This window comes from Miniopterus schreibersii (genome assembly GCF_964146895.1).
Source record: "Miniopterus schreibersii genome assembly, chromosome: 13".
Taxonomy (NCBI): domain Eukaryota; kingdom Metazoa; phylum Chordata; class Mammalia; order Chiroptera; family Miniopteridae; genus Miniopterus; species Miniopterus schreibersii.
Window position 1 is genome coordinate 38317188 of NC_138113.1, and position 13031 is coordinate 38330218.

The following is a 13031-nucleotide window of genomic DNA, read 5'->3' on the forward strand; positions in this document are numbered from 1 at the left end:
CAACATTGCTTCCAAAACACAGATCCCCATAGATCCTTAGGTCCCCTGACTCTGAATATCCATGTAACTCTGAGCACTGGTCCCTCCCCGGCCCCCCTTGTTTTGCAGACAGAAACCTCAGCTCACAAAGATTTAGCTATTTGCCCAAGGTCACAGAGCATATTAGAGTCAAGACTTAAACCCAGATTCAAGGAAAAGGCCCTGGACCAGGGAAGGAAGAGCCCCAGCCCACGCTGACTTTGTGTCAGTGTATGCAGCTGACTGTGTGCTCTCAGGTCGGCTCCTCTTCTGCGTGGCCCCTCTTCCTTGAACGTCAGGAGCTTCTCGTGCATCTGGTGGTGTTTCCCCTTGCTCCTGCTTTCAGAGGGAGCTCGGGCTTTGCCCATTCATTTCTGAAGTGGCCCCTGATGAGATTGCGTTAGTGCATGTTCCCATTCTTCAGGCCCAGACAAAAATATAGATAAGTGGAAATGTGTTGTAGTTTTGTTTGGTCAGACAAAAGCCCCAGTAATCTGGGAAGGAGTAGGGATTTTAAAAAGGAGTTGCCACCAGAGATAATTAGGTGGGGAAGATTTTCATTTGGGGGCAAAAAACTTCTTCCAGGGGGTGAGTTTACACAGTTCAAAGTTTGCAACAGCAGTCCCTGGCCGACAGTCACCCTTGGTGTCGCCCTTGCTCTATCAAGTGTGCAGTTGCCTCCAAGCGAACACTGTAAGCTGCATGTGGACTCTGGCAAGCAGTGTGCTTGTTTGAGGCATGGTTGGGGGAGAGATTTGCTTATGAACTTCCCTGAAACTTATTTTCGCCCAGCCCTGCTGCCCTGATAGGGAAAGCTGCACCCCCTCTACTTCTGCACCACACAGCTGGACTTGCAGGGACTGTTCCCTTCCTCACGTAATAGTGCTTTATCACTTCAATAGGATGATGAAGGAGAAAGTGATTAACACAGAGATGGGCCAAACTTGTGGAAACACCAGCGCAGGCAGGTTAATAATCCATGCCCCCTTATAACTGACATTCTTTAAATATTTGCTCAACATTCATTTAGAAGAAAAGTTGAGTACTGCTGAGGGAATGGAAGACAAAGAGTGTTACCTGTGGCTTTCTCCTCTGTGCAATTCAGCTCTGGCCCCTAATGTGTATACAGCAGCAGCTTAGTGACATCCACTGATACTCCAGTGTGTACATGGAGCCTCCATCTCACCCCTCTTCTTAGTTTCTGTGTAGGTTTGTGTTCTTTAAGAGCAGCCAGTATTTGCCTAGTTCATGGCCATGATTGTGTGGAAGGCTTTGGCCATCTTTGTAGACTTGCTCCTCAATCCCAGTTCCAAGGTAAAACCCTTCCAAACCTAATTGTGCACAGCTGCAGAAGCTTGTGTGTCAGGAGACACATACCTTGTGCATGAATCCCGAATTGTCTTCAACCAAGGAAAAACAAAGCTTTAAAAAGTATATTTATCCTTAGTCAATTGCAGCTGTCTTGAGTGCACCACTTATTCGGACTTCAAGCTTAGAAAATTTTTAAAGGTTGATGTTTTGCTTAGAAAATAATTTGTAAGTTTTATAAATGTCAACAGTCAAGAATTTTTGGTGTAGATTTATTGAAAGGATAAAGTGTTTTGCAAGAGCCCTGAGCCCCATTATCTTCATGTCATTTCCATGCAACACCTAAAACTGCCCCTGTTAACTTCAGATAGAGATGAATGCCAAATGCCATCACATTTTGTGCAATATGATTCCAATTATGTAAAAAAACAATATGCATGGAAAAAATCTGAATAGTGTACCCCAAAACATTAACAACGTTTATCACTGGAAATTAGGACTGCCAAGGATTTTGTTTCTTTTTGTATACCTCTCTGTATTTCTCAACTTCTCACACTAAACATGTGTTACTTTTATAATTAATAAAAATAACAGTAACTGTAAGAAACCAGATTAGCTGGACTGAAGACCAATTCTAAAAGCTGGTATGCCCATAACTGTGAGGATCACAACCTTGTGTGGAACTAGGAAAAATGTAAGCCCCAAAAAGACAATCCAGAGACTGGCAGGGCTGCTGCCTCCTGTCCCTTAGCTCCGTTGGGAATAGACTCATGGTCCCTCACCTTATACTTTCTCTCCTGGGTCCACCATGTAATCTTGATCCTCATGTACACAGTGACCCAGATAACCCACTTCATTTTCTTCTAAGACTGCATTCAGCTAAGTCCTATATTGCTATTTATAGGTAAGGTGTTCTGACTCTATAACCTTCCCACCCACAGCAGCTCAGAACCTCAGCAGCAATCTAAGCCCCACTTCTGGAGCACCCCATTTCAGTTATACAGCCCCACCATGCAGAGTGGCTCTGGTGCTGTGCCAGCTATCTAGGCAAACCTGGACCCATCGAAACCTGCATGGAGGAATTTACCAAGGAACTCTCTCTTCCTTACTCCAACCAGGTGGCTTCCAGTGGCCCTTGAACTGTTACGCTCTCTACCTCCTCTACCCATCATCCTATAACACCTCTGAACTTTCCTGAGCATTCTACCAGTACCGTGGGGGCTGTGAACCACCCATAATATCTGTAGGACTCTCTACAAGGGGCCAAAGAAAGATATAAAGCCATGGTAGTCATACCAGGATTTCTAACCTTGGCACTCTCAACATTTTTGGCCAGAAAATTCTTTGGTGAGGGTAGAGGGATGCCCTGTGCATTGAAAGGTATTTAACACTATCCCTGGTCTCTACTTACTAAATGCCAATAATACTCCTCCCCCAGTTTGACAACCAAAAATGTCTCAGACATTGTCAACTGTCCCCTGAAGAACAAAATCACCCCTGTTGGAGAACCATTACACTATGTACATGTCCACAGATCCTTTCTGGGTAGAGGACTTTCTTCTTATCACACCTATACCATATAGCCCTAAGACAACACAGTTGATAAGCTGCAAGACCTACTCAGTTTGCACACACATTCACATCTTGTGTTTTACAGGTGCCTCAGACAGTGGGCCCAGAAGTGCCCTACTTTACTAATAACAGTTGACATATGTCAAGTGCTTATGAAGTATTGAGCATTTAATCACATCACCTCATTAAAATGTATAACCACCTATGAAATTAGTATTGTTCCCATCTTATAGGTGAGAACTCTGGGTTACAGACAGGGCTACGTAGCCAGTGGGTGGCAGAGCTGTGATGGGACACCAGAGCGCAGGCTCCTAATATGCCCATTAATCTTCATCTTTCTCCAACCTGCCCTAGAGAACAGGAAGGGAAACCAAAAGATGTGTCCGTGGTACCTATAACAAATAGGAACTGGTGAAATAGTTAGGTATAAGCCAGGGAACTTACCTGGAACCTGTTGGCCAAGCTCATTGCCTAATCTCATAGTCACTAGACAGTGAGGGCTTCTAATGAAATCTTGCAACAACTCCAGGCCAGGAAAGGGGTAGGTAGGTATGGGTCATATCTGAGGGAAAGGATGGTGGCCAGCTTGGTTCTGCCACGTTATAGGCATCCTTCTGGCTTCGGCTGGGCAGGAGAGGACACTACAATGGATATTTTATGTTCTAAGGACTGTTCCCAACTTGGCCCCACCCACCTGCACTTCACTACCATCTCTCCCTATTCTATTTTGACTCTTGGTTCTCATTGCTCCAAACTCAGAACCACTGTTCAGCCTTTCCAAGTAGAAGCTACTCTCTCCACTTCCATAATTTCTGCTTTGTCCCCTGATGGAGAGTTTAATGTCTTCTAACAAAAAAAATCCATAGGCTTATTATCTCACCACCTATGAAAACCTTCCAGCCCAGGGCCTGACACATAGTACATGTCCAATAAATGTTAGTTTCTTTCTACTCTAAGCAATGGATCTCTTTTAGCTTTGCAGAACTCCCAAGTTTGTGAACTGTCATTGCAGGAGCCCCAGTGGGGAAATCCACAACCTTTTTTCTGTTTGGGGCTCCAGAAAGCTCAACCTAGATGCTTTGAAATTCACCAACCTGGAGTCCTGAGGAATGTGATTTTATTTCAGGTTTTTGCACAATATTTGAAAAGCCTAACTTATTTTTAAAGCTGGCTACTTTTGAAGGCAGTGAAAGGGTAGAAACATCCAGCCTAACTCTAGCCTTTCTGTTCTCATTCAGAGACACATTCCCAAACTAGCTGATAATTTGGTGCTGAACAGTTATACTTGGCTCAGGGATGCCATAAAAATGCTCCCTCGACCCAGGGGAGATTGGGAGAAAGAGCAGGGTGAGCTCATTTAGTCCCTCGCCTCCACTATTTTGTTCACAGTAGGAATGTAAACTCTACTTTGGAGCTTACATCAGCTTTTGGAGACTTTCAGCAAGCATCCCCAGATAAAACTAAGGGTTATTTTTCTTTTCCTTTTGGTCAGAAATAAATATTTATATCAAGAAAAGATTGCCAAGACCTGAAAAGTATTTGAATTATTTAATCAGCCCTATAAAAGGATTCACTGTGATTGGTGTTTGAATTGGCTAATGAATTTTAATCCTGGTTTTATCCCAAATCCATTAGACAGTCACCAAATGCAGTGAAGAATTTTGGGAAGTTCTTTACCAGTCTGAAAAGAATTGCATTGATCCAAGGTCCAAACCCTGGAATGTACACATTTGGCTGTATGGCTCTGGAACATGGGTTCATTATAGTAGATCAGGGCCTGAACCTCATCACAGAGTTTTTCAACCCTGGTCCCCTCTCATAGGAAACATGCTTCCTACTCTTATCCCACTTTAACCTTGGGGAGTCTTGGCCATTTGCCTCCAAAGTGGTCAGGTGTAAATAGACTCAGCTTTAGGGTGCTTCAGGCTACATCATAAAACAAGCTGTGCGACTGTGACAATATTAAATGCTAACTGGTTTAAATTACATCTGTAGAAAAACTAGTTGGGTTGACCTTGGGCAAGTTGTCTCAACAAAACCTGGGTTTGAATTCCAGCTCTGACATTTACTACTGACTCAATTACCTAACCTCTCAGAGCCTGAGTTTCCCAAATTGTAAATAATAAAAAAAACAATAATGTCAAGTGATACCATGGGTATATAGTGTTAGACAAAATCGGTATAGCTATAGATCAGCGATTTTCAACCTTGTTCATCTCAGGGCACACATACACTAATTACTAAAATTCTGTGGCACACCAAAAAATATATTTTTACTGATCTGACAGAAAAATAGGTATAATTTTGATTCATGCACATCAGATGACTATTGTTGTGTTGGCTGTTGTCATTTTTTTATTTGACAGTCTAAGGGAAAAGAGGTCAGTGCCCCTGACTGAATAGTCAAGTATTGTATATTTTAAAAATTCTTGCAACACACTGGTTGAAAATCACTGATATAGATGATGATATAGATATAAATTAGATATAGAAATATAGACATAATGTGTGGATACAGATGTATGTGTATATGTGTGTATATATATGTGTGTGTAAACATATATATGTACACATAAACATTCACTAAAACTTTTTATTTCCTAGGAATTTATAATGCCTAAAAAGATGTTAGTTTGATAAAACAATAAACTAAGCAATCAGAGATTTGGGAAATTTCAATCTTTAGTTCCTCTGATTTTAAAGCACACATTCACATAGACTATTCTAAAGGTGTGGATGCTCATGTGATAATGTTGAATAATATTAACTGAATATTTATTAAGTGCCAAGTAACGCGGTGTATACTTTCATGCACTCTTATTTACTCCCCACACAACCCTGTGCAATGATGTCATCATCACCGTTTACAGATGAGCAACTTGTCCCCAGTCACCCACTGGTAAAGAAGACCAGGGATTTAAACCTGGATCTGCTTGACCCCGAAGGCTACCCTGCCCCATGCTGTGCTTTCTGCACTCATCTCAGGGATGCCCAGCTCTCAAGCTTGGCGTGTTTGGCAGTTTGGCATAATGACATTCATTGTTCCCCAAATCCGTATTTAAATCAAGTTTGTTTGATTATCAGAGTCTTGTAGACAAATGCATCAGATTAACCTGTCATGGGTATGCACTGAATTTTAAATTTTTTTGGTAAAAGACAAACAAATTTATATTTACACATCATCTAAAAATTCCCCTAACTTCTGGTTTCCAACTCCTGCCCCTCCCTAATTTTCTGCCGTTGCAAACAAGCCACGTGCTGGTGCTAGATCCTGGTCCTTGTTGGCCCTGCCCCCACTCAGTGCTACACGCCGCGAAATGGCTGCTGCCTGGTGGACAGAGGACCCCGGACCTCAGTCATCTTCAGAGTGGATCATGGCCCCATACACATCACAGCTCCACAAAGGTGGCAGCGAGGTTGGCCTGGCACCTGAACCAAATGTGGCCGAGCCCAGGAGGAAGGCTTTGTGCCCTGCTTCCCAAGTGGACTTTCCAGGAAGGAGTCAGATGATTTGAGTTATGGAAACCAAATGGTCCTCCTTTGTTTAGAGAGAAGGGGAAAAAAGTCACTCATTTTTGTGGTAAAGTGAAAACAGGCTCCAAACTAAACAATTCCTCTCCGAGCAGAAAATGCCAGCTCCCCAGAGCGGGCCCACAGCCTCGGAAGCTGATAAACTGATGGAAGGCTGTGTCAGGCCCCTCCTGCAGGCTCGGCAAAGTCCTCAGCCCTCCCAGCCAGGCTTTCCTCTGCTTTGCTCCAGAAATATTTGGACTCCCAGGCAGGAAAGGAAAATGAAAGGAGAGAGAAAGAGAAATGTCTACTTGACTAGGCCAATCTCATCCTTTCCCTCCTTTCTGGTTGGGACAGAGGGAAGGGACAGGAGCTGTGCAGAGAAAGCCCAGGAAGTGAGCCTGGGCACTAACACAGCACAGGGGCATGCCAGGTCCTGGAGTGTCCCCGGCATGTCACTGCAGTGCACTGACTTGGAGGCCCTCCTCGGGGTGACCCAGCTCTTCCCACGGAATGCAGCCAGGAGTCATGAGGCCTGCTGTGGCTGCTCTGTGGCTGCTCTGTGGCTGCTCTGTGGCTCTGTGAGCAGGCTCCGTGGGCAGCAATCCGCACACCCAGGTATTACTAGTACATGTACAGTAGGATAAGCCATGGCCAAAAGAAAATCAGTGTAGGTTCTAGTCAGCCACGCCTGTCCCGATTTCAGTTTATTCTCTAATACAAGCCTTTCCTGGGACGGAGGGGCTTTGAGGAGGAAAGAGTGGTGGAGAACTCAGTTCCGGCCCTGCTTTGCCTCTGACTCGCTGTGCCACCATGGGTCACTGCTGCCTCGCTGAGCCTCCGTTTTGCACCTGGAAGGTGAGCCTAATGAACCCTGTCTTAGTTCTCAAGGTCACTGTGAAGGAGATAAAGCGTGGTTCTTATCAAGAGATGGCAGGCAGACTGCCTGGATATGAATCCAAGCTTCCCTTTCAGTTATGTGATGTACACGGAGCCCTTAGAGAGTACCCACATGCAGCCTGCCCCTGTCATTATTGTCACCATAGACAAAAAGGCATCTTGAAAATAATAACACTCAGTTCAGGGTCTGGGTGATCGACCACTGTCGTCATAAGATTCATAATTTTACTCAACACACCCTCACTATTCTGGCAACATTCCATAACCTGCCAAAGCTAATTCTAAATTGGAGGGGAACCTCCACTAGCTAGCTGCCGGTTGCTTTTAGGAAAAATCCCCAGAACCCCACCATGGTCTACAAGGCCTTGGCCGTCTGGCCCTGCTGCCTTTTCTAGTCTCATGCTGAGCCCTCATCTCACTCTAATCTAACAGCCTGTTGGCTCTCTTTTAGCTCTCCAGTGGTCTGGGCTCCTTCCTGCCCCAGGATCTCTGCAGGGCGGCCTCCCTCCCACTCCATCTCCCTTTCATCCGGCCTTCAGCTTCCACAGCCTTTCCTCAGGGAGGCCGTTCCTGACCTTCCAGACGAGAGCAGGCCCCCTCCTTCCCCTTCTTTATTATCACCACAATTATAATTACATAGTAATTTGTGTAATTACCAGCATGTCAGCTCCTTGAGTGAGGTGCTTCATTTCTTTTGTTCAGTGTGAGGCCTAGCACAGTGTCTGGCACCTGGTAGACATTCAAAAGAATTTTTTTAATAAAAATGAATGTGTTTAATAACTATCTCCCCTGTGACTCCTATAAAATCCAGAGGCCACGTTTCTCTTCTCAGAGCCTGTGTTTCTAGCACATAGTAGTCCTTCAATAAATATTTGTTGGATGGATAGATGAATGAATGAATGAATGAATGAATGAATGAATGACATGGCATGACATGAAATTACTTCCCTAACTTTTCATACTGATAATTTCCCTAGACATCAGGGGAATACTGTAACTGGCCATTCTCTTCCTCTTCCTTCCATGAGGACATTGTGCTTAGCACTCAGATATGTCCTTTAACTCCCATCCCAGGTGTCTCTGATCCTTAAATCCAGGCATGGAAGGCATGGGGCTCTCTAATCTCCATGCGGGCAAGTGTTTAGTGCCAGCCACATTCAAATGTCATTAAGAAACATCAGTTTCACAGCAAATGCCAACAGCAGAATATCGTCTTGCTATGGAAAGAATATATATATATTCTTTCTATCTTCTAATGTAGGTATTTGTATTAACAGCTTAATTAAAGGGACACATATTATTCATCTTTGTATCACCTACAGGTCCTATCATTGTCTTTTGTACAGAGTATGTACCCAATAAATGCTGAAGTATAGTGTGTTTGTGTATATACTATGTTGTGTATATATACTATAATTCAACATTCACATACTCCATATAATATATGAAGGAGTGACTTCTATATACTGAGTTTAGTAACTCTTCAGCCCTGCTTCTGGCCCCAAAATCTGGAACACAGCGAAGTTCTTAACGAGTTTTTGATTAAAGCTGCTTAAGCTTTTCTCAGCTTCTTTCTCCTAAGATAAGAGCAAGAATTTCACCACCTCCTGGGTGCCCCCACTCTAATCCATCTCTCATAGCTGCAACAGCTAAAACTTCTAAAACTCACCCCTTTGAGTTTTTCCCCAAAAACCAGCAACATTTTTTCCCTCAGTCTAACTCAAATAACTCGGACTAAACTTAACTTCTTCCTATACTGATCTTTTCAAATCCCATTTATGTCCTACCCTGGAACCTATTTTTCATTGGTTCTGTCTTTGCCCATGCCATCCCTCCCAAGAGAAATGCTTCTTCCCCATCTCTCCCCTGAAGCACAGCTCGAGTTTTGTGTTCCCTGAGATCTTGCCTTGTCATGCACCTAAAGCGAGCTCTTTGACTTCTGAAGCCAAATGCTATTTTGGCTTAGCCACTTCTTGTGTTTGTCAGTGAACTTTTCCCATGAATATGGCTTTTCTCTCAAACTAGACTTAGACCTGAAGCTCCCTGAGGACCAGCCTAATATTTTCTTATTTCTCCTCAATTATGCCTGGTCTATGGTAAGAACTTGGTCTCTGTTTGCTGATGGACTCAACTGGACATACAGGATCAGAGACTAATATTCAAGCAGGAGACCTTGAGTGGATTTTACAGCTCAAAATGAGTTTTTATTTCAAACAGTTATTACTTTTCTAGTGTCTCCCAGGACTTGGCTGATGGTCTTTAGGAATCACTGAATTTGAAGTCATAAACTTGCCTCACTCCTCTTAATCCAGTGACTTCCTTTTTACAGATGAAAAGCCCTTTGCTGTGGAAGATACGTATTTGCTGTGTCCAGCACCTGTCTTAAAAGAAGTTGGCATGTAAGTTTCCACTAGCAACTGAGCCTCGGGGAGAAGAGAGAAGGGAGAGGGGACAAAGGGAAAAGAAAACAGTGTCCCTTCATTGTCATAATGGGGCCTTTCTCTAGACTCCTCCAAGTAATGATGATGAACGATACTTACAGTGAACCAAGCACAGGGATAAATGTTTTACAAAGGGTGTCCCACTTCACCCTCCCAAGTTTCCGACAAACAAGATACTCACATCTTCCCAGTTTTACAGATGTGGATGGAATCTGTGGCTGAGAATTTAAGGAGCTTGCCCAAGGTCACACAGCAGTAAATGGAAGCATTTGGGCACCAACCAAGGTCTGTCTGGCTTAATCACAACTATGTCCCAGAAAGCTCTCACACTTCCCAAAGCACTCTCACATACATTACTTTGCCCTGTCATCATAATTGCCCTGCCAGATGATTATTACCCCTGTAGAGATAAGAAAGCTTGGAAAGGCTAAGTGGGTCCACAAATGGTTCAAGGCCCAGATTCAGACCATTGGAAGCCAAGCTCAGTGCTCCTTCCTCTGCTCCTCTGCAGAGCATACAGTGTTCACCCAGAGTGCACAAGGCTCCCTGCACTAACTTATGGGGGAAATGTCATGATGGTGCAATTATAAGTGCTAGTGAAATGTCATCAAAAATAGTCACCAGAAGAAACTAGCTACTCTGTGAATGTGTCTGTAACAGGCTGAAGATAGAATGGTGGCTTTAAGGAAAAAAATGCTAAACTCTTTCCTCTGAATTGTGCCTTTAATCATTTGTTCAAATTGTAAGCCTCCAACTCTGGTTGCCTAACATCAGTCTGTGATTCATTCATTCCACTGATTCTACAAATTAATAGTGTCCTTCCTGCAAAATGCAAGCTAAGCTCCTGTTGCAGTGAGTCTCATCTAGATAAAAGGTAGAAGGCAAATTAGTTCATCTGTTACTATGCTTCTGTGTTTGCTGGGTAGTAACAAAGCTACCCCCACCAGAATCAGATCTCTGAGAATCCAGATAAAGACAACAGAACATTAGGTTTATAGCTTGATCCATTTAGCCCCACTGATTTGGACCATTTTTAAAGAATCCTTCACCTTACTACAATGTGACAAGTAAATTAAGTGGAAGCAGGCTTTGCACATTCAGTGCAATTTGCTGCAATGCAAGAAGGGCTGAAGGCACTGCCTTGATATGCCAGCCAAGCGTATCCTGACATCTCCCTGGAATGTTAGAGGTAGGAGGGGTCCTAGAGTCCATGCTCCACATTTTACAAAGAAGACAGCTAAGGCCCTCAGGGGAAGAGACTAGTCCGAAGGGTAGTTCTGAGCAGAGCACACAGGGGACCAATGTGTCCGGTTCTTAGCCCCACGGACCCCATGGTTCCCTTGTTGTCTTTTCAGGAAAGCCGCACTCCAGGTCAGCATGAACGATGGCCTGTCTTTCATCTCCAGTTCTGTCATCATCACCACTACACATTGTGTAAGTCATCACCTTTCTTTTTACCAAAGTTTTCATTGTCATTCTCATCTCCCTGGAAAGCTGTCTGGTTTGCATTCTGTTCACTGAGCTTTCATCCTGACACTGCTGGGCCAACTATGGGCTGGGTGAGGGGCGTGCCGCGCCCTGCGGTGTATCAGGAATACCTGTGTTCGGCTTCTCCAGGTTCCCCATTCCTGTGACTGTGGGTGAGACCTGAATGCACTGGCATGACCAGTTAGCAAGGCTCTGGGCCCGTGTCTGTGCAGCAGTAAGGGGAGATGTCTGGATGAAGCGGGTTTAGGAGAAAATGCACAGAAAGAAATTGGACAGTATACACAGAAAGCACGTCGGAGGGAGTTTTTCTCTAAAGGGGAGCAGGAAAATGGGCAGTAACTGAAGAAAGATATATAAAGAGTATAAAGAGAGTCTTTTATTTAGAATGGAAGAAACCGAAGCTTGTTTGTACGGTATGGAAACAATCCAGGAGAAAATGGAAAATTGATGAAGCAGGAAAGGGGAGAAAGGGGCTCTATGCCATAGGGATTGGGAGGCAGCAGTAGGGACTGCGTACTCCTTGCCAGCTCCTCCGATGCCCCTTCTATAGATCCTGCTGTCAAGTAGTTTTGGCTTCTGGTTATACATAAAATCACCTGGAGAGCGTTTAAAAAATAGTGACACCCTGGCCTCGTGCCAGACCAATTGAAATAGTCTGGGCTGGGCCCTAGATTGGTAGTTCCAAGGCTATGGTTGAGAATACCTTGGCCTGTGTACTTGCTCCTGCCCACTGTCAGCATCTCAGGAGTTTAGCTCATCAGAGGGCAGTCAGGGCTTGGTCAGCTTGTATAGAGACCCCAGCCCCTGACACGAGCATTTCCAAAATAACTTTTGTTTGAATATTCAGATTCTGCAGCCAAATGCACTTTTTCCTTTAGATCATTCTAGAGACAAATGTGTTTGACCTGATGGTCAGCTTAGGCAGATGCTATGATCAATTCTTGGCCGGCCTTTGGAGGACATGTTGTTAGAACCCCTCAGGAATTGGGGTTTGTGTCCTTAACACCATCACAGCTGGAGGAGAGAGGGCAGGCAGCACTGAAACCAGGCAAAATAAGTGAGCAGGAAGTCAGGCCTCTTGACAGACAACACTCCCTCCCACCTCTGGCCTTTCCACCCCTCCCACACACTTTTCATCCTGTGTTAAGAGCAAACCAGTTTTCTTGAAAGCAGTGTCATCCAGTGCAATGGATACAGACTAGAGGGAAGTTTTATTTGACCATAGCAATTAGGTTTATCACAAACAAGTGTCTGAGAAATGTCTGCATCTCAAGGATCTGTCAGTGGGACATCAAATCTGGAGACCAAATACGAAAACTGTGTGCACAAGCAGTGAAATTTCTTCAAATGTACCCTGTCTGGTTCCTTTAGAAATTGACCCTTTGGAACCTGCCAACCTTCAGGAAATTATTAAAATACCCCAAATCTAACAACTTCATTCCAGATTCCTCCCTGCTCTGAATGATCCAACAATTTGGGCCTGTATTTCTCATTTTGTTTGATCATACCAGAGAAACAGCCATGACCTTGAGGCCTCGAGGGCAGGGAAATGAGAAGGGGAAATACCTCAGAACCAAACCTGTGTTATGGCAGAAACAGGACTAAAAATTTAAGTCCTGAGCCTGTAAGCCAAGAAGAAAGTACTGCAAAATGTGCTGCAAAACTGCTAATGTACTACTAATTAACACTAATTACTAATGTACTGCAAAATGAAAAAAACTGAGTAAAGTCCCTCTGCCATTTTCCCAACTCACTCCAGCCTACATTTACACCTTACATCTTCATCTGAGTGCA

General features: G+C 44.0%; 1 protein-coding gene across 1 annotated transcript in view; it reads left to right on the forward strand.

Moving 5' to 3' along the window:
• Positions 1-13031, forward strand: part of ANTXR1 (ANTXR cell adhesion molecule 1) — a 197599-nt gene that overhangs the window by 83026 nt on the left and 101542 nt on the right. The window contains exons 11-12 of the mRNA XM_081157157.1: positions 9638-9707; positions 11105-11183. Coding sequence (XP_081013283.1) covers positions 9638-9707; positions 11105-11183 — 149 coding nt within the window. The remainder of the gene's footprint in view (positions 1-9637; positions 9708-11104; positions 11184-13031) is intronic.